Source organism: Hemicordylus capensis, chromosome 5, assembly GCF_027244095.1.
Source record: "Hemicordylus capensis ecotype Gifberg chromosome 5, rHemCap1.1.pri, whole genome shotgun sequence".
In the NCBI taxonomy this organism is placed as follows: domain Eukaryota; kingdom Metazoa; phylum Chordata; class Lepidosauria; order Squamata; family Cordylidae; genus Hemicordylus; species Hemicordylus capensis.
In genome coordinates, this window is record NC_069661.1 from 199,277,158 (window position 1) to 199,301,306 (window position 24,149).

Here is a 24,149-nt window from a genome sequence, read left to right on the forward strand (position 1 = left end):
GTGAGGATAAACATACACCACTCTGGGCTCCTTGGAGGAAAAGTGGGATAGAAAGGTATACAGGAATATAATATACACATGTAATTTTTTTTTAGTGCTGCTGTTCCATCTTCTTGTATAAGTGAGGAGTGGCCAATCTGAGGCTTTCCGGCTGTTGGGCATTTTAGGCAAGCAGCCCGTCAGCACACTGTGGCTAAGAGACTGGCAGAAACCTTGTGATGAATTGGTACAGAGAATATAACTACAGAATGTTTGGCAGTTTAGAGGTTAAGGTTTTACAAGTCTCAGTAGATCTGTGGTTGGAATCCTGTTCGCTGCTAGTGGCAGCTATTGCAATGCTAGGAACATCAGGAGTCATAACTGTGTGTGAGAGACAACTTGTGCCAAGGATGTTACTGCAGCACAGGCACTGTGGCTGGCAGTGGATTCCGGGACAGTGATTCTTTTTTAGCCATTTTTGGACTTTGTTTGAAATGTGTTTTCAGTGTTGAGAGGGACAGATTCCCTTCCACTGTGTGCTTCTGCTATGTTTTTCAAGGCAGGGTTGCAAAATGCATTGCACTGTGAGTGCAGCTTGTTCCCGCCATAGGAAACAATGGGGAAACTTGAAACACCCCATCATCCCCCATGGGTAGCCCCTAGGGTGCTACCTACAACCCAACCCACAAAAGAAATAGGCAAGCGGGTGATTTCAAACCAACTTTTAACGCTTTTCCTCAAACTCCCAGTAGGATCCTATGCAGCGTAATCCTACTCCCGGGTAAGTATGAACAGAACCGAAATGTTACTCTGACAGCAGTCCTTCACACAGTCCTACAGGGTTAGGGTTAAATAAACAAAATACAAACATATTTGCAGGTGTAAACACTGCAGTATGGTCTGAAGGGACATGATGAAAACCACGTTGCTGAAGTGAAGCAGATCTGGGTCTGGTCAGCGCCTGGATGGGAGATTGCCTGAGGAAATTACACTGAGTGCCATCATGGCAGAAAGACGAGATATAAAATGGTACTTTGTGCTTGGCTAGAGGAAGAAATTAGTATTCTGATGGAGACAAACTCTGAGAGATACACTTATGTGTGCAAGATATCCAAAATGCAATAATTACTCTCATGTTACTCATCTCACATTTTTATTGTGATCAACCAATTTGTTTTGGCCAATCCAAAAAGGTATAACCAAGAGTTTTTATTATTAAATATGCCTCATTCAGAACTACCAGAATATCAAGTCTGAGTGGCAGACTCTGTTAATATTACAGATCAGTCACAAAACTACATTCATCATTATATTCAGTTCACCATCATCTGATGTTGAAAGCTACATTCTGGCATCATAATCATTTATGGGCATACCCAAATGCCTTTGAAAACATTATTTATTTAGTATAGAGTCCATGTAGTACAAAGACAACACAAGTCTTTTGCTAATTTTTCGGCAAAACTATACTGCTTTTCATTATTCTGAACAGCCATACTGCAGCTATGAACTGAAGGACCTATAAAAGGTGACAAGAATAGAAGAAAATGGTGTTAGCTATCACACTGAAAGGGGTTTATTAGAGCTGAATACAGTTTATTTACTATCCAAGATTGTAAACAGCCCTAAACTCTATTCACATATTATGTTGTTCCATATGTGAACAGTGTGTACCCAAACTGACATGTATGCACATATAGTTATTCACCCATTGTTATACATATATTCAATAGTACACTTCCTATCTGCATCCTGCAGTTGAGGGGACCAGGGCAGATGAGATCTACCATTGCACAGCCATGTGTGAAGAACATGGATCACCGGGAAACCCACCAGGCAGAGCGGCTGCTGAGGAAAGTCATTCAGACTCACCATTTGCTGCCTTTCCTATGGGCCCACCCAATCATTTACCTCCTGCGGCGGTCCTCCCCACCTTCCCTCCCTCCTGCTGCTAGCCTCCATGGCCCCCGCTATCAGCATCTTGATACTGAGCTAGTCTGTGCAGTGTTTGGTGTGGATCATTACACCACACCACAGCCAACGTGCTTCCCTTTGCTGGTTTAGCCCTCATTTGATGGCCCATTGTTAATATCTCAAAAGAAAATAATATCCTTACGTCTACAGATAGCAGTCCAGAATTAATTGAAATTAATAGCCAGGCATTATTTTCATACCACATCTTGATATCTTCTTCGCAACCCTGAGAACGTAAATCCAGATTAAATGAAAGTTGCTTTTTGTTCCTTGATGTAGGGTTACCACAGTGTTACTTTTTACCTGGTGTTAACAATTATGGTAGGCAAGGGGTGGGTAGAAATCTTTAAGAAACTCATGGATTCTGTCACTGGAGAGAATTGGCAATACCCATGTGTATGGTTGAGAATTTGGCTCTCAAATGTAAACTTGTTTTCATGTAAATGAGCATTTGTAATTAATAGAGATTATGCATGATAAATATTTCTGAACTCTAGCTGAGCTGGTTAGATAATTTCTGGACTCTAGCTGAGCTGGTTGGGTAATCTTTCTGTTCTCACACAAACTTCTTCAAGCAGTAGCCTTTCAAGAACAGGAAACATCATTTACCTATTGTTGTAATCCCTTGCATTGCAGTAGACAATTAATCTAAATAAATAACCTATAAAATGATGCTGGAAAAGTTGAGGTGGAGACAACAGATCAATCTAGAAATATTACTAATATAGGTTGACAATATTTTCTTTTAGAAAGGAGAGTCTTCTAGAAAAAAGCACCTTCCTACCCACTATCTTACTAAACTATTTATTTAAAAATATTTACAATATTTGTATTACAAATATTACAAATAGAAGATACTTCTCAGTCCAAAGTCTTTCAAAGCAATGTGCAACTGAAAAGCATAGAATGCATGAAAACAACTAGACCTGCATAATTTAAGAGAGCAGCATGTGAACTCTCTCAACAAACCCAACTCCAGCTTAAAGAAAGCAAGCTCAGAATTTAATTTAAAAGATCTTGGCAAATGAAAAGATATCTACCCGCCCTGAAAAGGTGTTGGCATCAGTACTAGTAGGCAAGCTTCCTAGGATGCCACCCCAGAGAACATCTTTTCCCTGATCATGATCTACCTCACTTCAGAAGCTGATGGTGGATGGATGCTCATAGAAGGTTCTCCAAAGATGGTCTTAAAACTCAGGATGATTTTTGTGGGAGAAGGTAGTCCTTCAGATTCCTGGATCCCAAACCTTTGAGAGCTTTAAGGGTGTCCTGGCCCCAAATCACTAATCAAGTTGCCAAACCACCAAATTGTTAAGAAGCATCCAAGACAGACCTCTCTACCAGTTAGCTGCATTGTTTCTGGCTCAGGTAATTCAGCAGCAACATTGTGGCATATTTCAACAGATATAATAAATGGTAGAGGTCAGGCAAGGAAGACTGCTCTAGGTGCATTCTTGCTTGCAGGTATGCCTGCAAACTTTTAATCAATAGATTAATCAGCTAAAGCTTGATTTTTATTAATCACTGGGGCATAATGTGATCAGTGGAAATATGAGTTAAAGGCATCCTTTTATTTATTTGCGAGTTACTTTGATTCTGAAATGTTACAGCCAAACTAGACCTGACATTAGAGTTTTGTGATCATAGCCACCAAAGTCAATTTTTTTGTTTAGAAGCAGCCAAGCAGGTAAGGAGGGGCTAGACTGGTTTGGAGTCACAGCCGCGGAGAAAGGGGAGTACTCTTTAAGTGCCTTCTTCTGTGGGTGTCTTCCTGAATGTTCAGATTGTCATTCGAGGCCTTGCTCTGGGTATAGAACATCTATCTGTAGTGGGGCCTTTTTGATGGTAGTGCCTTCCTAGCAGATGGCCTCTTTATCCTTTCTGAGGAGTGGTTAAGACAAGGATCTTTTGATGTGATTTTGTGGGTGATTTTGTAATTTTGTGCTGCTTTGGATTGCCTTTAGCAAGAAAGGCAAATATATATATATATATATATATATATTTTAGACTAATTAAAAATAAATAAACCCCTTTCCTTTCCCAAACACCATTTCCCTCACTGAAATCCCCTCTCCCCCCAGAAGCTACGGACAGGGAAAAGACTAGTACAATATGATTTTGAAAACCTTGCTCATGCGATTTTATGTTTCAGAAGCGGCGAGGAAGATTTACCCTTGTATACGTTGCATTTTCCAGTGCATCACAAAACCTTTTCTTCGTGGTAAATGTAGTGCAAGAACATGGAAGCAGACCTTCATGCTCTTTATGCTCATTCTTTTTCCAGTCTGTGAAATTATATCTCCCACAACAGTGCACCTGAGGCAGGAGGAGAGGAGGGAGAGGTTCTCAACAATATGGGAGTACTTCTGGATTCACACCTCTCCCTGGTTTCTCAGGTTGAGGTGGTGGCCAGGGGTGCTTTCTATCAGCTTCGGCTGATACGCCAGCTGCGTCCGTTTCTCGAGATCAATGACCTCAAAACAGTGACACATTTGTTGGTAACCTCCAGACCTGACTTCTGTAATGCGCTCAACGTGGGGCTGCCTTTGTACGTAGTCTGGAAACTTCAGTTGGTTCAGAATGCAGCAGCCAGGTTGGTCTCTGGATCATCTCGGAGAGACCACATTACTCCTTTGCTGATGGAGCTTCACTGGCTGCCAATTGGTTTCCGGGCAAAATACAAAGTGCTAGTTATAACTTACAAAGCCCAAAATGGCTTAGGCCCTGGGTATTTAAGAGAACGTCTTCTTCGTTATGAGCCCCTCCACCCATTGAGGTCATCTGAGGAGGTCTGTCTCCATTTGCCACCAACTCGTTTGGTAGCTACACAGAGACAGGCCTTCTCAGCTGCTGCCCCAAGATTGTGGAATGCGCTCCCTACTAAGCTACGAGCCTCCCCATCTCTGGCAATTTTTAAGAAACTTCTGAAAACACATCTCTTCAACCAAGCTTTCTCAGCTTTTCAAAACTTGTTTTTAAATCGTTTTGACTATTTAATTGGTATTTTATGATGTTTTAATTGTTAATTATTATTTTATGCAGTTTTATTATTTCTGTTTTAATTGATAATTGATTTTAATGGTGTTTTAATGTAAACTGCCCTGAGCCTTTTGGAAGGGCGATATAAAATTTTTAATAATTATATAAATAAAATAAAATTAAATTAAATTAACCATCTACCCAGGTAAACCATTGGGTAAAAAACCTGGGCTACCTGGGAAGGCAGCACCAGGATCCCAGAGCTCCATGCGAGCAGCCCGACCCACAATGGGCTGCTCTAGTCTGGGTTGGGCTGCATAGCCTTAGTTTCTTGCAAAACATATCTGGCATGCCGCTGTTGGTGCACCTTGATGAGCATGCACAGACATGTTTGCATTAGTGCAATACTAGTCTGGAACCCAAGGTCCATGCTGCACCGTTACATAGTGCCACAGCTTTACACTGATGCAACGGCCTTACACAAGCAGTGTTGGTCAGGCCCTAAGTATCCTTTCCAGAGTTTCATGCTCAGTGGGATACATATAAATGTACTAAGGACTCTATCTCATGCCTTCTTCTCTGGCTCAAGGATAAAATTATCCTATGTCTATGTCCTTTCCCAAGCAAGTAGAGTTTCTCAGACTGTTGCCTCATCGTTGGAGGCCTAGGAAAAGCACAAGCTTTGTTAGATCAGACCAAAATGTCTATTTAGCATTCTCTTGACTCCCACGAGCCATCCATCCCTGGGAATCTCAAAATCAGGGAATGATAGAAAATGTCTTGTCTTTTTTTTTTTTTTAGGTCACAGCAAAGGTTTACTGCTTTAGAACATGGAAGTTATCATGGCATAGTCATAATCATCTGTGAGAGCTTTCACCACATTCTTGGCAGAGATGTCTGTGCTCTCTAAAGAACCAAGAGTTACCAAAACCATTTTTATATCGGCTTTCCTTGTAAACACAAAGTAATCTTCTCTAGGTTTAACTAAGAACTTTATTAAGAAACAATTCCCTTTCCTCCTCCTCCTCCTCCTCTCCCTCTCTTTTCTTTCTGACTCCACCCCTCACACTCTCTACAGGATCCCCACTGGGACAAATACCTAAACAACAAAACAGAACATATTATTAGATAGAATACAACAATCCCTTGGATCATTTTGGATTTAATTCCAGACCAGCCAGAGTCCCAAACATATCGTTCCCTCCCGAAACACCACTGAACTGGCCTACATAGTGAATCTCCTTGCTATACTCAACATTCAGCAATGTTTCATGTTAAATTATCATTTTCAAGCACAATAGCATTTGGACTTCCCATTTGACATAGAAGTCAAGGTGCATGAGAGGTAAATATTTGGCTCACCATACGCTGAAAGTTATCCAGAATATCCCATTGGTGTTCCTCTGAATTTAGATTCTTATTCCCATAAGTAGAAATAAGTTCATCCATCTGAACTTTCCACAAGTTGGGAATCTGTCAAGAAAGAGTGTTAGGAGTCCATTAGGGATCATGCTAGATGCTATAATTGCTGGTTCATAAAGTGGTTGCACTTGCACAGGCAGAGTCTCATTCTTTTCCCATTCTGTCTCTGGAGAATGCTCGGTAGGTTACAAGGGCCATACTAGATTTTGTAAGTGCAGGCTCTGTTGGTGCTGGGGGCCATCTACTTGAAATGGCAGGTCCCTGAGGGCCTCTTCCAAGACACAGGAACATAGGAAGCTGCCTTATACGAAATCAGATCATTGGTCCATCTAACTCAATATTGTCTACTCTGACTTGCAGCAGCTCTCCAAGGTTTCAGGCAGGAGTCCCTCCCAACCCTACCTGGAGATGCTGGGGATTGAACCCGGGTTTTTCGGCATACAAAGCAGATGCTCTACCACTGAACGACAGCCCCATCAAGAGGATGACGGCAGGGCTATGTCCCCAGGTTGTAGTACACATGCTGGCTCTGGTTCCCCTAGTGTGGGGGGTATCAGTGGCACACAAGTGCCCAGGCTCTGTGTTAAAGAATATTCTCACCCTGTCTCCTCCCCTCAACTGTCTGCCTTGTCACCCAGCTGGGAGGGGTCCTGGATCTGTGGTCATGACATGTGGTGGATGTGTTGGCTATGCCAGGATGTGGGTGATGCTCAGAAGCTGTACTGTGCAACCCTATGGATCTCCTTTGCCCTGGATGAGCAAAGAAGCTGGGGGAGGAGCTGGGGGAGGAGATCTGGTCTGGTGGTAGCAAGCATGAATTGTTCCCTTTGCTAAGCAGGGTCTACCCTGGTTTGCATTTAGATGGGTAACTATACATGAGTGCTGTTTGCTGTATGGGATGGGGCTATACGCTCAGTGGTAGAGCATCTGCTTACATGAGGTTTACTCCTTGGCATACCCACATATGGCTGGGGAAGACTCCTGCCTCAAACCTTGGAGAGCTGCTGCCAGTCTGTGTAAACAATACTGAGCTATATGCATCTAGGATATGACTCTGTACAAAGCAGCTTCCTATATTACTCTGACTGAAGGGACCAGATTCTATGAATACTGGGATAGAAATCAGCTGCTGATTCCCCTAGGAAGGTGTCTTCAAGGCTCCTTAAAGTCCTGGAGCAGAGAGGGAGAGAGAGTTAGTTTTCAACCACTTGCCTTCCTGACTGTATAGATCAACCGTGTACAGATCTACACAAAGCAATTTTTGTACATAGACACAGTGGAATCCTTCAGTTCCACTGAAGGGCAGACTGTGCTTTAGGGGCCTACCACATCCTTACAGTTCTCAAAGGAAAAGAAAAACCCCTTAGGAACAGTGGCCTTTATGCAGCTGTTGGAGGAGGAGAGCTCCAGAGCTTTCATGTTTGAGAAAAGTCTTTCCCCCTTTCATCTTTTTTCTTTAAACCGTAATTCCGTTTTCACCTCCCTGCTTTTGACCACTAGTCTCCTTCCCTTAAAGGCAGACTGTGAGCAGTCCAGACTGCTCTCTGTCCTGTCAGCAAACAACTGCAGCTACAGGATCTATTGAAAAGAAGACAGCAAAAATGGGAAGGGGAATAAAATGATCTTGTCTCAAAGGAGCTGCAAGGCAGTGGGAATCGTAGTCTACAGTGTACATGTGACTTTCATGTTGAAAAGGGGATACTTGCCTCCTTAAAAATAGAAACAATCAACCCCCCACCCCCCCACACACACTTTGTATATCTCCTTTATGGATATACTCAGGCAGCGAGGTTTAGCTATTACATGCATCTGTCTTTTATTTATTTAATTTGTTTTTTGGATCTTTCTCCCTCATTAACATTCACAAATTATAAGCACAACCCTGTCAAAGCTAAATGCGTTGTTTTTGGTCAATCCATTCCTCTATCCAGGCCCACTTTCCATAAGTTGGGAATCTGTCAAGAAAGAGTGTTAGGAGTCCATTAGGGACCATGCTAGATGCTATAGGGATCATGCTAGATGCTATAGGGATCATGCTAGATGCTACTTTTATTCCAGTCATGGAGTAGAGGTGGGGCTGGCTGGAGTATAGCCAGCAGCAAGAGCACTGATGGCAGACTACACGTGCCTCTCTGTAAATAATAACTGTCTCATTAAACCGTTAATATTCCTGATTCAACTTCACTGTCTTGTCCTTGCATACCACAACTCTTTCCTCTGGATTCTACGCTAAATATACTTTCAGTTTCACTTGCTTTGGATATTATTGTCCCTATTCAGCGAAGATAGATAAGTTTATTTGGTCATTGACCAGCAAATCAGCGAAGATCCACCCACACAGTCAGGCTTCCTAGATCAGGAATTCTGGGTATTAACTGGTTGTGCATCCAAAGGGACATCAAAATACAGCACCTGACTTGTGGATAACATTTTTGGATGGGATTGCAGCTCAGTGATAGGGCATCTGCTTTGCATCCAGAAGGAGCTAAGTTCCATCCCTGGCACCTCCAGAAAGAGCTGGGAAAGATTCCTGCCTGAAACTTAGAAAAGCCATTGCCAGTCGGTACTGCAGAGCTTAAGGGACCAATGGTCTTAATATAAGGCAGCTCCCTATATGCTGACAAGCACCATTTCAATGGGATGCACATCCTTATCCACACTCTGGTGCAACTAGCCATGTGTAAATCTTTTAAAAAGTGCAACTAGAGCAAGAGCTATGTGTTTTTGATAAATGCATAATATGCTTAATTGTACTCTAAAACCATCAAATGTGAACATAGCAAATGTGCATTTGAGTGTGACTCCCTTTTAAATGTATAGCCTGGGGCTTCCCTGTGAATTAGCTCTTTAAAAAGGCATTGATTTCAATGGGAGAAATTTAAGCACTTATTCTCCCACTGAAATCAATAGCACTTGAAATTGCTTGAATGTACTCGGATGAGGTTTCACGTTAGAAAAGAGCAATGTGCCCATGTTTCATCGTTAGTGGCAACAGTTGAATAGACAGGAGTGTATGGCAAATATCCTCAGACCCTTACTGATTATTCATTAATTCAAAGATATCAAATGGCATGTAATACAATTTCAGTATCACCAGGTAGTGCCTTTTTGTAACTCTAAAGGAGGGGTGGGGGAAATCAGTGTGCATGAGAAACCGAACTGGAGCACAACTTCATTATATTATAGCAGTAAGGCAATACTGAGCCACCTAATGGCACAGTGTGGAAGTAACTTGCCTAGGGAGCAAAAGGTTGCTGGTTCAAATCCCTACTGGTAGGTTTCCCAGACTATGGGAAACACCTGTATTGGGCAGCAGCGATTTAGGAAGATGCTGAAAGGCATTATCTCATACTGCATGGGAGATGGCAATGGTAAACTCCTCCTGTATTCTACCAAAGAAAACCACATAGCTCTGTGGTTGCCAGGAGTCAACATCGACTCGATGGCACAACTTTAAGGCAAAATTGACATTACGAACTTGTACTGTATTGTATTTATACTAATGATTGCCTGTAATTATCATGGCTATCTCCAAACAATCCTGGAAATTGCAATTTGATAAAGAAGCTAAGAGTTCTTGGTTAGTGATTCATTTTTCTACTGTGGAGCATGTTTACATTGTAATGTGGGGAACAATATACCAGCGTTTTTGTTTTTTTAAAGAAGCTTTTGGAAGGGGTAAATTTAAAATGAAGATGTGATAAAAGGAGAGGGGTGCTTAATTGTTTCCTCACCTATCAATTCTCATTTTCAAACAACCCTCAGACTGCTTTCCTCTCCACAGGGTTCCAAGTCTAGATTTTCAAGGATATCTTGAAAATCTGTATCTGGGAACTGAATTATTCAGGGGGGAAATAGCTTGAGGGGAACTAGGAAAAGGCTTAAGCTCAGACACTATTCTTCTGCTCAGAATTGCTCCTGAAACTGCTTTTCATTCACAGACACATGCAGATGTGCATGCCTGTGCACACACATACACACAGTTCTTGAAGCATCCCAAAACACATTTGCATTAAATGCATAGTTTACTCCCAAGAACACTGCCCCCATTTATTGTTCAAACCTGAGGAAAATAGATATGCATTCCTGTGGTGAAGTTTTGCAACTGCTTGTTATAATTTCCCTTTTAAAAAGTTCTAATGAAGTTTAACAAACCTAAGTTAGAGATGGAGTGTTGTGAAAGGGAAATAAATGCTGCCCACGGCTTTCTGTAGCCTCTCTCTCTCTCTCTCTCTCTCTCTCTCTCTCTCTCTCTACACACACACACACACACACACACACACACACACACACACACACACACACACCAAATGAATTGTCAGTCTGAACAGTTCAATTTTTCCAGTAATAAAAAGGAGATTAAATGAACTAAATGTTGATTATGCACCAAAGTTCCAAAGTAGTCATTTTTAACAGTTCCGGGGCTGACATCCAGAGCAACCCATCGGTAGTGCAAGAGAAAGACACACCCAAGCAACCAGGAGCTTTCCTAGTTGCATTCTGGTAAAGGGAAAGGAGCAAGTGAATTGAGGGAGGCAGCCCTCGGGGACATATTTGCAGGTGGCACAGGTCAAATCCAGGGGCCGTACAGATCATCAAAATTCACTTCCCCTGTCCTGTGTGCTCGAGACTGCATGTCTGGAGCAGCAGTGGGGAAATTCTCCATTGCGCAGGTGTGTCTTCCTGCCTTGCGACTGGTTGGCTGCTCTGGATGTCAGCCAGTATATTTATCAGGATTAATAGGCATTAGGAGAGGGAGCAATTAACCATCATCTCTTTCCCATTCAAATAAGCCATTCCCGAGCACCCTGCTGCTTACATTTGATTCAGGCATATTATTGCTGTCCCTAGACTACAATCAATATCAACTCCCCTTAGTATGAGAATTGAAAAATTCAGTTTGTATGCAGGATTGAGAGTGCAAGATCTTTCCAGTGCTAGTTTGAGGGCTGCTTCCCATCTTACATTTTAAAAACACAAAGCACTCTTACAGATGAGTCCTGGATTGAAAACATTTATATGAGGAGGATTTACATAGCGACTGTTTCTGTCCTTCCTGAGCATCTAATTGTGGTTTGTCTCTTTGTCTTATAAAACCCTTTCCCCATGTTAGGCTTACAGAAATATGAATACACTTGAGACAGATATGCGATAGGAACATAAAAACAGCCCAGCTGGATCAGGCCCATTGGCCCATTTCACACAGTGGCCCACCAGATCCCTCTGGAAAAACCACAGGCAAAAGCTGAGGGCACGGCCTCTCTCTTGCTATTGCTCCCCTGCAACTGGTATTCAGAGGCATCTTGCCTCTGAGGCGGGAGGTAGTTCATAGACACCAGTAATAGCCATTGATAGACCTGTCCTCCATGAATTTGTCTAAGCCCTTTTTAAAGCTGTCCAGGCTGGTGGCTGTCACCACATCTTACGGCAGTTAATCTAATTCCATAGATTAACTATGCACTGTTTGAAAAAGTACTTCCTTTTGTCAGTCCTAAATTTCCTGGCCTTCAGTTTCATGGGATGACCCATGGTTCTAATGCTGTGAGAGAGGGAGAAAAATTTCTCCCTATCCACTCTCTCTACTCCAAGCATAATTTTATATACCTCTATCATGTCTCCATGAAGTCACCCCTTTTCTAAATTAAAGAGCCCCAGATGCTGTGTTGCCTCATAAGGAAGGTGCTCAAGGCCCTGATCATATGGGATATGGGATGTGGGCATTGATTTGTATAGATGCCAGCTGTACCACTGCATCAGCATATTTAAGCTTGGGATGCCTCCAGAGAGCTCACCAATGGACACTGTACTTTTGTGCCACAATATACAGGTGAAACTCGGAAAATTAGAATATCGTGCAAAAGTCCATTAGTTTCAGTAATGCAAATTAAAAGGTGGAACTGATATATGAGACAGACGCATTACATGCAAAGCAAGATAAATCAAGCCTTAATTTGTTATAATTGTGATGATCATGGCGTACAGCTCATGAAAACCCCAAATCCACAATCCCAGAAAATTAGAATATTACATGGAACCAAGAAGACAAGGATTGTAGAATAGAACAATATCGGACCTCTGAAAAGTATACAGTGTACTGTGCTTGATTGGCCAGCAAACTCGCCTGACCTGACCCCATAGAGAATCTATGGGGCATTGCCAAGAGAAGGATGAGAGGCATGAGACCAAACAATGCAGAAGAGCTGAAGGCCGCTAATGAAGCATCCTGGTCTTCCATAACACCTCATCAGTGCCACAGGCTGACAGCATCCATGCCACGCCGCATTGAGGCAATAATTGCTGCAAAAGGGGCCCAAACCAAGTACTGAATACATACGCATGCTTATACTTTTCAGAGGTCCGATATTGTTCTATTCTACAATCCTTGTCTTCTTGGTTCCATGTAATATTCTAATTTTCTGGGATTGTGGATTTGGGGTTTTCATGAGCTGTACGCCATGATCATCACAATTATAACAAATTAAGGCTTGACTTATCTTGCTTTGCATGTAATGCGTCTGTCTCATATATCAGTTTCACCTTTTAATTTGCATTACTGAAACTAATGGACTTTTGCACGATATTCTAATTTTCCGAGTTTCACCTGTACTTTTAGTGAAGAACAAATACGTACCATTTCCTTTCCTCTGTAGAGTAGCACAAGTACTGCAGCTTGCATAGCAAGGACGAGGACAAGCAGACCCATATACTGAAATATATATTTGCAAATAAACAAATTATTTCAAAATCGAATGCAGTACAAAAGTATCAGAACCTCTGTGATTAATATAAGGAGGCACTTCAGTAGCAAAATATATTAGTACCTGCCAAAATAACAGATATATTGTAGCAATGATGGGCATCTTTATAAGTGGCTCAGATAATGTTGAGAGCTACTGGCTGCCATCCAGCTAACACTGTGCACATGCTACTGTGGAAGGGAGATTTTCACCAATATCTCTTTCACTCTGCAGCCTACTGTGCCTCCTGAAAATATGTCCCTGAGGGCCACAGGGCCCTTGGAGACATAGTTTCAGGAGGCACAGTTGACTACAGAGCAAAGGGGAGATCAGTAAAAATTGCCCCTCACCTGTAGTATTAGTCTGGATGTCAGCTGCTCATTTCAACTTCACTGTCAATCTGCCTTTCAAGCTTCTTAGATTTTACCCTCCCTCCCAGCAATACACCTCCAGACATTGCCTGGAGTTTTCAGTAGCACCTGTTGCCAAAGTGAATGTGACAATGGGCTTTTCCCAGACTTTTGTTTTGTGACTAGTCAATTTCAGCTGTCAGCCAATTCCTTCTTTGCAGGCTGAGTACTATACAACAAAGCTACCTCCCACCAAGGGCATAGGGGCCATTGAGTGGGCGGGGGGGGGATCATCCTCCAGCCACCAGCGTCTGGGGAAAGTAGAGTAGGCCACTCTTTGAACTGATTGTCATAGGACATCTATGCTAAGGACATTCACAAGTCATTACTTACCATAACTACTAGCCATTTGATTCCATGAAGGCTTCCTAAGTATCCCAACAGGCCAATAAAAACAATGATGAATCCACTGGCAAGCACCATAATAGAAACACAAGATACCAGAGACTGTCCATCTGTAGATACTAATACAAAATGCACTCATATTTAGCTTTTTAAAAGAAGCCTGACATATTAAACAGTTGCTGTGCTATAGGGTTGTCCACAAACCTTGGTACAACCTGCGGTTCGAGCACAATTCGGGAGAGGGACCCAGGAGTTTTAAGAAAGAGGAGAGCATGTCCTTACTTGCTCTCCGCCACCCCATGCAGCTTCCTGCTGGAGCAGAACGCATCCCAATGACCCCTGTGTGGTGCTGGTGTGTGTGTGTGTGTGTGTGTGTGTGTGTGTGTGCGCTGGTGCTACATGGAGGTTACATTGGGACATGCACTGCCCCAGCAGGAAGTTGCATGGGGCGGCAGAGAGCAGGTAAGGACCTGCTCTCCTCTTTCTTAAAGCTCCCAGGTCCCTCTTCCGAACTGTGCTTCAACCATGGGTCAAACCATGGTCCGTGCTCATCCCTACTGGGCTAACATATCTATAGTCATTGCTAAACATGCGAAATTCGTTCTGTGTTTCAGTGAAGGAAACAGACATTTGATTTGTGCAGAATGAACTATGCAAGAGATTATTTATCTGATATTTAGGATGTCCATTCTAGAAGCTGCTATTTCAGGGTTGTCATCCATGATAAATAGATTTTTTTCATAGGATTCCTGGATGTTCTAGTAATAGTTTCTAGCTTGGATCTGGTTCATTCATAGGTAACTGTTGCTGTATGGAACTGTCAATATCACCATCACAGAAAGTAAAAGAATCCTGTTGTTTGCATGATCACATCCTCTGAGATGAAAGAAAACTGAATCAATAGTATATTGTCAGGATTTATGGACTCTGTGGTGCAATTTATCTCTTGAATTTGTAAACAAATCAAAGTTTAGACAGATCAGGGGTTGTTACCGAGGATAACTGATGCAAACATAAGCTCTTCTGAGCAACAGATCAATTGTCTTCATTAATATGGCAATAATTTACTCTGAAGCCAGTGCTCATTTCTAAGATGAAATTGACATTTTAATACAGCTAAAAAAAAATTCAGAGCAAAGCAAAATTGTACTTCAAGAAGTATCTGAAATAAACATTAGGAGATAGCTATGCAATTGACTAAATAACTGATTACTCACTGCAAAGTATACAATTATATGCAGTTTTGCAAAGTCTTGCTCTGTTTCATCTGTCTGTAGGAACAGGCAGAAAACAGTGCTTTTAAAGGGGTATATCAAGTAGTCTAGCACTCCCAGAAGCAGTTCTTCCACAGCAGTCAATTCACAGTAATTAGGAAAGCATACAAGACATTTTACTCCATGTTTTAAGAGCATGGGAAATGTAAGATTTATGTTATTACCAATAATAATGATGTCTCTTATGGCAGTGAAACATTAGTTTATGCAGGCCTGGGATTATGTAAATGAATTATTAAGCCGAAAGTATAAACCAGACAACAAAGTGGCATTCTACAGGGACAGGTTCTGTCAAAATCTCCCCCAACCCTGCCCATGCATACCAATGCTGTGTTATCACAGCCTGGAAAAAACTGCTAAAATATTGGATTAATGCTGCTAATCATTCTGACCCCAGAGGAAGGCCAAAAGGAAATGTAAATAAGCTTTTTAGATAGAACAGGGAATCATTTCCTGCAGGATCTACTCCACACATCGTTTCCTGTGACTTGTATCCTGTTCCTTTGGAGGGTCCAGCCCATAGAAGATAATGTATACTTGTCAAGACCTGTCTATTCCACTGAGGAAAGGAATTAGGTTAAATATGCCAGCCCATTGCTTAAAAAATGGGTAGGTGTGCTCTCCCTAAATATATGGCCCTTTTACTCATCCTTTTGAGGGTTTTGAATATGATGGTCAAAGACTGAAATAAATATATTAATTGAAGGTTTTGAATATGCACCAATATACCACTTAATATTCCAGACAACATTTTGAACTATCGTCAGGACTACAAATCAGATGTCCTTAGCAGGAAAGAAAGGCATTCCCTGTCATTCATCAGTGGCTGGTACTGCATATTACAGCATCAGTATATAACAAATGTCTTATAAATTAAGAGCTAGGTGTCACAGACTGTGTCAAGCAGCACAGTGACTCATTCAGGTGGAATGGCCATTTTTTCAGTGAAACAATTATGGGTGTGGCCCCTGGGCAACCACAGAGTGACTCAAATTTGGCATAGACACTGATTTGAATTTGATACCTCTGCTTTAACCTGCTGAGGCATGTTTCTAGCTACTGAGGCTGTTCACACGAGCAACCAAACCCAGGTTTGGGCAGACCTGCCTGGGTTCCCAGATCCCAGCACTGCCTGCTCTGCAAGCCCGTATTTTTAACCTGGGCTTTAGCCTGGGTTAAAAGGCAAAAGTACACCTTTTATTCCAGGTATAGGGTCGTGTATGTTCCCGGGCTGCACGCAGCCCGAGTGCACACAGAGTTGAGGGCCTAGAGCACTCAACTCATGGGGGAATTGCCCAATACACCACGCTACTCATGGGGTGCATATTGGGGTTTCTAGAGACCCGGACTCATTTTCCTGGCCTCCAGTGATCCACGTTGTTCAGAACAGTGCGGATTGCGTGGGTGCATGACGGCGTGCCAAACAGAAGATCCTCAATCGTCTGGGGGGAAGATAGGTTCACCCCTCCTTCCCCCTCACCTACCCTTCCCACCCCTCTCATGGTCATGTATGCAACCTGATGACTCAATATGACTCAATTTCTTCCTTCGCAGAGCTACCTAACGCTGCTATTCATTACAGCTCATATCATGAAGCTAAGCCCAATTTGTTCAGAAAAATGCCAACTTCCCCTTTACTGCCCCTAGAAAAAGGATCAGTGTACAGTCTATGTATGGGCCAGTATAAATAACTGTTTCCCCAACAGTAGCAGTGGCACTGAGAAAATTGCTTGCTACGCATGATGAGCCAAACCACATGAATAATTAATTTTAAGTGATTTAAAGCAGGCGCCACAAAGTGGCCATAACATGTGTACCACACAGATGTCTGTGTCTGTCTGTCTGTCTGTCTGTCTGTCTTTCTGTCTTTCTTTCTTTCTTTCTTTCTTTCTTTCTTTCTTTCTTTCTTTCTTTCTTTCTTTCTTTCTTTCTTTCTCTTTCCTTCCTTCCCTCCCTCCTTCCTTCCTTCCTTGCTTCCTTCAAATTGATCTCTTCCTAAATACTAGTAAAGCAAACCATTCACAATGTTGAAGGCTGATCTGGTAACATATATTGAAACAATGGGTCTAAACTCGTATAAATAAGTTTATATGATGAAGGGCATCATAAAAAGACAACAGATCTTGGATACTTTGATTGTTGTTAGCATCATTGTAATGTAATACTGCCACCTTGTGGGAAACAACAATTTTCATGGTTTGTATTAAACACAGCATACTTTGAGAAAACTGAAATATATATGCAGGTCCTTTTACTCACATAAGAGGGTGAATAATGTGTTTCTGTTAAGTGAAATCCAAAGACTAAATGTCAAAAGCAGAAGACCGAACACCTGAAAACAATAAAAACTCCTGTTTGGATCTGCATATAGAACTTCTCATTCAAATTGTTCTTTAGAATACAATAGTTTCTTACCAAGAAAATTCCATTGAGGATATTTAGGAAGTATTTTACAATGAAGAGTTTGTCTTGTTTTCTCATTTTCCTTTTTGTTTAAATGGCACCTGGAAATAGCAATTGTACATTACATTAATTTGAAAATATCTGTTTACTTGCTGCAAATATTTGCTGCAAATTGAAATTGTATAAATATTCAGAATCAGCAGGAGTATATTGCGAAGGATATTTTTAGAAAATATTTTTTAGGAAAAAAATATTTTTATTTTTAGATATTTCTTAGAAAAGCTCCCTAGATCAAGATCCCTAGATCAAGGATAAACATACTCAGGCTTCCATAAGCTTTTCTTTCTTCAGTTTTGCTATGCAGGTGACTCAAAAGAGGTGGCTGGTGTGTGTGTGTGTGGGGGGGACATCTTAATTCACATCCCATAAATGTCCACTATTGATATTTATTTATTTATTTATTTATTTATTTGATTTGATTTGATTTCTATACCGCCCTTCCAAAAAGGGCTCAGGGTGGTTTACACAGAGAAATAACAAACCTAATTCTATATGTCTGGAGCAGTTGTGCACAACATAGGGCCTGCCTGAGGGCCAGATCCAGCCCGTGGGGACTTTTTTGCTTGCCCCCAGGGAGGAGAGCTGGTCTTGTGGTAGCAAGCATGAATTGTCCCCTTTGCTAAGCCCTGGTTTGCATTTGATTGCGAGGCTACATGTGTTAGTATTGTAGGATATTCCCCTTAGGGGATGGAGCCACTCTGGGAACAGTATCTGCATGCTTGCAGGCAGAAAGTTCCAAGTTCCCTCCCTCCCAGGGCTGAGAGAGACTCCTGCCTGTAACCTTGGAGAAGCTGTTGCCAGTCTGTGTAGACAATACTGAGCTAGATAGACCAAGGATCTGACTCAGTAGAAGGCAGCTTCCTGTGTTCCTTTATCCTGCAGCAATAGCAGGAGCCATGAAGAGCCCTTAGCCTGCCCCACTGACAAGCAGCAGCAGCTCAATGCAATGACACATGAGCTGAACAACTTGTCATAAAACTAAGATTTTCACCCTGCACTCCAGTAGCAGAGCCAGACCAGCAGCGGCCTGTGTTCAGCTGCCACTGCCGCAGCCCCCCTTGCCCAGCCCCCTACATCTGATATCAGGTGCAGGGTTAGCCACGCCTCTGCGTCTGACACAGGGGGTGTGGTCTGGCTCCCGAACGGGGCCACGGGGCCCCATTTGGAAGTTAGATTCAGGTCAGCGCTGCATTTGCCCTAAAGAAGGGAGAGCCTCTCATGGCCGGGCTGCGTTCACAGCACTGGCCATCTTAACTCCCAAACAGGGCTGCGCGGACCCATTCGGGAGCTGGATCGGGGCCAGCGTTGCATTCCAGCGTGGCCAGCAGTGGCTCGCCTTGCCTTTAAGGCAGGGAAAAGCCGCTCCTGGCCGTGCTGCAAACACAGCAATGGCCATTTAACTCCCGAGTGAGGCTGCGGGGCCTTGCTCAGGAGCTAAACCAGCCCCTCCCCCTGCATCTGATGTATAAATTCTGGTAGATCTATCCACAGTTCCAGATAGGTAGAGACTGATTGGGGTTATACTGTGATGAGGAAAAGACACATCTATCTATCTATTTAATTCTCTTAGGCATGCATGTCCAGGATTTGGCGGCGGAACTCTCGTGACACGCTGCGAGTGAGGAGTGAGGAGGAAGAAAGTGGTGGTGGTGGCCAGCCGGCCAGCGGGCAGAGGAGGGGGGGAGAAAAGCAGCAGCACGGGCGGGAGAGAAAAGCGGCGGCGGGCAGGGGGAGAGAAAGGCGGTGGTGGGCGGGCAGGGGGAGAGAAAGGTGGCGGGCAAGAGAAAAGCCACAGCGGTAGCAGGCGGATGGGAGGGAGGAAAAAACAGCGGCGGCAGGTGGGCGGCGGGGCCCTTCTTGGCCGCCCGCTGCCCGGTGAGGCTCTGTGTGTGGGGGGGAACAGAAGGGGAGGAGGGCTGGAGAGCGTGGGGCTGGAGGGAAGAGGGAGACAGGAGAGATGGGGCAGGAGGAAGAGGGAGGGGAAAACAGCTGGCCCCAAAGCGCCGCACAGATGCTCTGTACAGGGTCGGCTAGTTCTTTCTTATGGCTTTTAAGTGTATAGTGGAACAAACATTCAGGCTTTGTTGAAATAACTTCTGAACACTCAAACTGAAATAAATTGTTGTTGGGGAAATGTGATTTTTCTCCATGTCTGGTGTGTGGAGTGCTGGCTTGTTGTGAAGCAATATAGTGGTTCTGTAACAACCCTGATGACAACATTCCCCCCACTTCCACCACAGCCTCCCAGTTGCCACACCTTCACCATTCTGTGATAACCCAGGTGTCAGTAGAAAACCTGGTGTGTGTCTGTGTGTGTGCACTGCCTTTTAAGACCGATTAGCTTGAACAGCAGGATATAAATCCTTTAAATAAATAAAGGAAGGAAGGAAGGAAGAAAAATAAGATTCACAGAGAAGCTGAAACTGATTCATCTTAAGTCTCTTGTCAATTTGACAAGTCAGATCTTAGAAGACAGATCTTGGCTTGCAATTTGAGCAGGACTTACAGCCAGGGGCGTAACTATAATAGGGCAAGGGGAGACAGTTGTCTGGGAGCCCACTGCCTTGGAGGGCCCCCCAGAGCCAAGTCACATGACTGACTCCCCCAGCCGCGCACCCACCCCGGCTTCCTTCAGTTGTATTCATCCTCCAAAATTAAGGTGAGTGTTAAGACCTGGAGCTACCAGAACAGCATGTCTTTCTCAACTACCATTAAATGACTTGCATCGTCCACAATTTACAAAACCTTTAAAAAAATAATTTAGGATGATGTTCTATTGTGGAAAACACACACACACACACACACTTTTTACCACTATTCAGCCTCATTTAAGATTTCTTTACTTCATGAGCTGAGCTTCGGGGGGGGGGCATTTTAAAATCTTGTCTCTGGGCCCACTCCAACCTTGCTACGCCCCTGCTTACAGCTGTAGTTAAAGTGACCAGAGGCTCTTTCAAACCACTTTTTTCATAGATCATTTGCAAATTGCTTGTGGTCTCAGCTGACCACTTGTTACACTTTTTTTGGTTCTATAAATCAAACTCATAACTCTTAAAATAAACAAATTAAGCAAAGGATGAATTATTGATATTCTCAGCTGTTCTACACAATCAAGACTTATAGGTCTATGCGGTATCAAGATAAGTCCTTGTTAACAATTTTCCAGGGGTAAGCCCCTGCACTGAAAACCAGTTCTAGGATCGAACCCTTACAGATTCTTGTACCGCTTTAGGGGGACTGAGTGGCAAGATATTTAAGGCAGACATTTCTCTCAATCAGGATCTCAATAGCATTATAGCACATCCCAAGTGGATGAATAGCCACATAATGCACATTATATCAGAAGAAATAGCTTTCTCTCACCTGTAAAGACAAAAACCCAGCATATATTTCTTCAAAGATACTTCAATCAATTCTAAATAACCACACTTTTACTGCAGCCTAATTAATCTGTGCATGTTAACTGTGTTGATGATAATTAATTTCCTGGTTACAGAGGTAACTATGTACACATTGCTGGATCTTTTCTTTTCCTAGAGTGCAAGGATCTGTCTGTCACCTCTTATCCATAATTTGCTGACTTTAAATGGTGCTTTTGACTGATTGTACAATTATGACTGTAAACCACTATGAGAAGATTTTACTGAAAAACAGGAAATAAATTTAAAGTACATGGGAGGTGCCATGAGCAGTGTATATTTAGGAAATCATATTTTGAAAAATGTTTAATTATGTATCATTTGGGGTGTGCATGCAATAATTGCTGGCATTTATATTATCAAAAGGAGGACCACAATGTTTCTCTGTCCTGTCCTACAGCTTTTGGTACCACCCAAAATCTTTTTGCACCAAGCACAGTCCTGAGCCATTTTTGGAAGGGTGGTATATAAATCAAATAAACCAACAAACCAGGGGTAGGCAACCTTGGCTTTCCAGCTGTTGTTGAACCACAGCTCCCTTAATCAAGCCACAATTATTGTGGCTAATTCAAGCCTCAGCCCTAAAAACATTTACTAGAAAGCAAGTCTCATTGAACTCAAAGGGACTTTCTTCTGATTAAATATGATCAGGCTCACACTGAACTTTTGTTCTTATAAGGGGCTTAGACAAATTAATGGAAGACAGGTCTATCAGTGGCTACTAGTCTGATGGCTATAGGCCACCTTCAGCCTCAGAGACAGGATGCCTCTCAATACCAGTTGCAGGGGAGCAACAGCAGGAGAGAGGGCACACCCTCACCTCTTGCCTGTGGGCTTCCCGGAGGCATCTGGTGGTCCACTGTGTGAAACAGGGTGCTGAACTAGATGTGCCTTGAGCATGATCCAGCAGGGCTGTTCTTATGTTCACAGCTGTATTATCTTTTCCAATATAATTCCATCACAAAAGCAGCCAGGCAACATTGCAAATAAGTAGGCTCTGGATCTTAGGACACTGTCAAGCATGAAACCATAATATAAACAAACACATGAATGACAAAACAGAAATCATGTTTGAATATTTTAATCAAACATTTCAGCTTCTGTCTTCCTCAGTAACACATAACCATGATTTAAATGAATACTGTGAACTGTGAGCCAAGGTGACAGTTTAAAGAAAGCTGAGGAATAAAAATAAAAATTCAAAAAGTAAAAGTGGTATCAGAACACATGGGACCGAGTCTCACGATCAGTGAGACCCGGTTCCTAGCCATGAGCGGGAAGAGCGGGCTAAGCCCGCTCTCCCCGCTCACGAGCGAGCAGGGAGCCCTGGGCGGCTGGATCGGCCACCCACACGATGGTTGGCTCTGAGACGGAGCTGGCGGGGGCTGGGGAGCTCGGGGGCCGCAGTATGCCCTGCGCAAGCGCACAGGGCATACTGGGGAGACCCCCGAGCCGAGAGGCTGCTTTTAAGCCTCTCGGCCAGGGGTCTACTCACGAGTAGCCACGGCATGGAGCCGCACTGCATCTACTCACGAGCAGATAGCCCGGGTTTGCGGAGCGCTCACTCCGCAAACCCGGGCTAAGGGGCGGGCTACTGGAGCTGGTTAGCCGCTCCAGAGCCACCGGGCTCGGCTGCGAGCCCGGTGGTTCTTACGATCACAAAAATCGGGTTAGGATTTTCCTAGTCCGATTTTTGTGATCGTAAGAATAGCCCCATGATGTTGGGTTTTGGTTTTTTTAATGCACAATGTGATAAAACGTGATCAAAAGCCACAATGAGGGAACATAAATGAACAGCAACATTTCTTGCTGGAAAGTTTCTCTGGACATAGCCTGCTACAAGTAAAGAAGCTCATATCTTGATAGGTCTTCCCTATTGTCTGGCTCTTTCCTTCCAAACGAATCCTATTCCATTTGAGGTTACAGACCTCAAATTTGGAATATCCATCACGCAGAGTCGCTCTTACCCTGGACTTCGGGGCCAAAGTCCAGGGCCTCCACAGACCTTGGGGTCCCCAAATCCTCTTTAGTCTGTCCAGGGTGGTGCGGTCACCACCAGGTTAAAAAAATGATGCTTAATTTGCAGGGGAGGGGGGCCTCCAAAGGCCTTTAGGTCCAGGCTCCAAAATTACCTAGGTGCACCTCTGCACCCAGCAATAGCTGTTTCTGTTTCGTTCCCTCTCTCTTTCTCACTCATATGCACTAGAGATTTGGTTTTTTACACTATTGTTGCCTCTCAATTTTTTCTAATAGACCAACAGGGCTGCCTGCTATGTATAGTTTCTATTTATGAAGAAAAAGCACTGCAATCCAAACTTTTTTTAAAAAATTAAAAATTAAAAAAGCAATTACCAGGAGGAGATATGTTCTTTCTTTTGAAAGAACCCTAACCCTGAGTTTAAATTATACCTGCACATTCTGAATAGACTGGCTCGCATTTTACACTCTCACAGTTCTAACCTGTCCACCCGTCTCTCTATGCTAGTTTTTCCCCTCCTCCCGAAACTTAAATAGAATTAGTTCAGTCCATCTCGGCTTCCGTAGTACAGACGTCCTCCGCCCCATCTTTTTTTCTTTGTTGCCGTGGTTACACTTCCTGTAACATTGAGTCTCGGTGCTGTAAACTCACGGATTCTGAAGGAGGTTGGTGTTTGACGGCGACAGAAAGCAGGCCGGGTCAAAGCATTTCTCGAAAGTGAGGGCAGGGATGGGTCTGATCTCCATAGCAGGGAGCAATGCTGGGACCCTTTTTCAATCTAAGCAAGCCGCTGCGATGTTTTGGACGGCGGTTAGCCGAAGTCAATAATGGAGAACTACGACTCCCAGCGTGCAGTCGGACACAGCCGAAGAAATGTAAGGCTTTGTTTAGCCGAGTGCATTCTGGGAGCTGTAGTCCTCGTGCCTATCGCCAATATCAGCGGCTCTGGACAGCGTAGGGCAGCCGTGGAGTGAGCTTGATGCCTGGCTTTTTGTGAATATCAGCAGCAGTGCAGGTGTTAATAATCTTTTTCTGGTCCTTTGTTCACCCTTTCGTGACAGGCTTTCAGTTATTACGCGTGCCCAAAGCCGGTCTGGCAATATGTTAATACCTATGGCATGAATTGGTTATTTTATGCTTTTCTTACTCTGCAAAATGCCATGTGCTAT

General features: G+C 43.2%; 2 protein-coding genes across 23 annotated transcripts in view; one reads left to right on the forward strand and one right to left on the reverse strand.

The window, feature by feature from the left end:
- The window catches only part of LRRIQ1 (leucine rich repeats and IQ motif containing 1), a 235,134-nt gene that overhangs the window by 34,759 nt on the left and 176,226 nt on the right, over window positions 1–24,149 (forward strand). For 5 of the 11 annotated variants that reach the window (XR_008308467.1, XM_053255306.1, XM_053255313.1 and 2 more), the window contains exon 1: window positions 23,554–23,645. The exons of 4 other annotated variants lie outside the window; for them this stretch is intronic. The gene's annotated coding sequence lies outside the window, so the exon portion shown is untranslated. Of the gene's footprint in view, window positions 1–23,553; window positions 23,698–23,758; window positions 23,996–24,149 lie in introns of those variants that run through there. 2 more of the 11 variants (XM_053255308.1, XM_053255307.1) reach the window with 2 other exon arrangements.
- TSPAN19 (tetraspanin 19) lies at window positions 1,116–23,837 on the reverse strand. 12 transcript variants are annotated; one of them, XM_053255326.1, is made up of 9 exons: window positions 23,632–23,755; window positions 17,536–17,624; window positions 17,380–17,452; window positions 13,835–13,965; window positions 12,986–13,060; window positions 6,295–6,405; window positions 4,126–4,269; window positions 2,096–2,179; window positions 1,116–1,498 (listed from the first exon to the last, which is right to left on the reverse strand). In XM_053255326.1, exons 2-9 carry the CDS (start codon window positions 17,599–17,601, stop codon window positions 1,427–1,429), a joined length of 756 nt encoding a protein of 251 aa, XP_053111301.1. In that variant the 5' UTR covers window positions 17,602–17,624; window positions 23,632–23,755; the 3' UTR covers window positions 1,116–1,426. The 12 variants fall into 12 exon arrangements, with proteins under 12 accessions (XP_053111301.1, XP_053111300.1, XP_053111299.1 ...); XM_053255325.1 differs by having other exon boundaries at window positions 23,412–23,688; XM_053255324.1 differs by having other exon boundaries at window positions 23,355–23,688.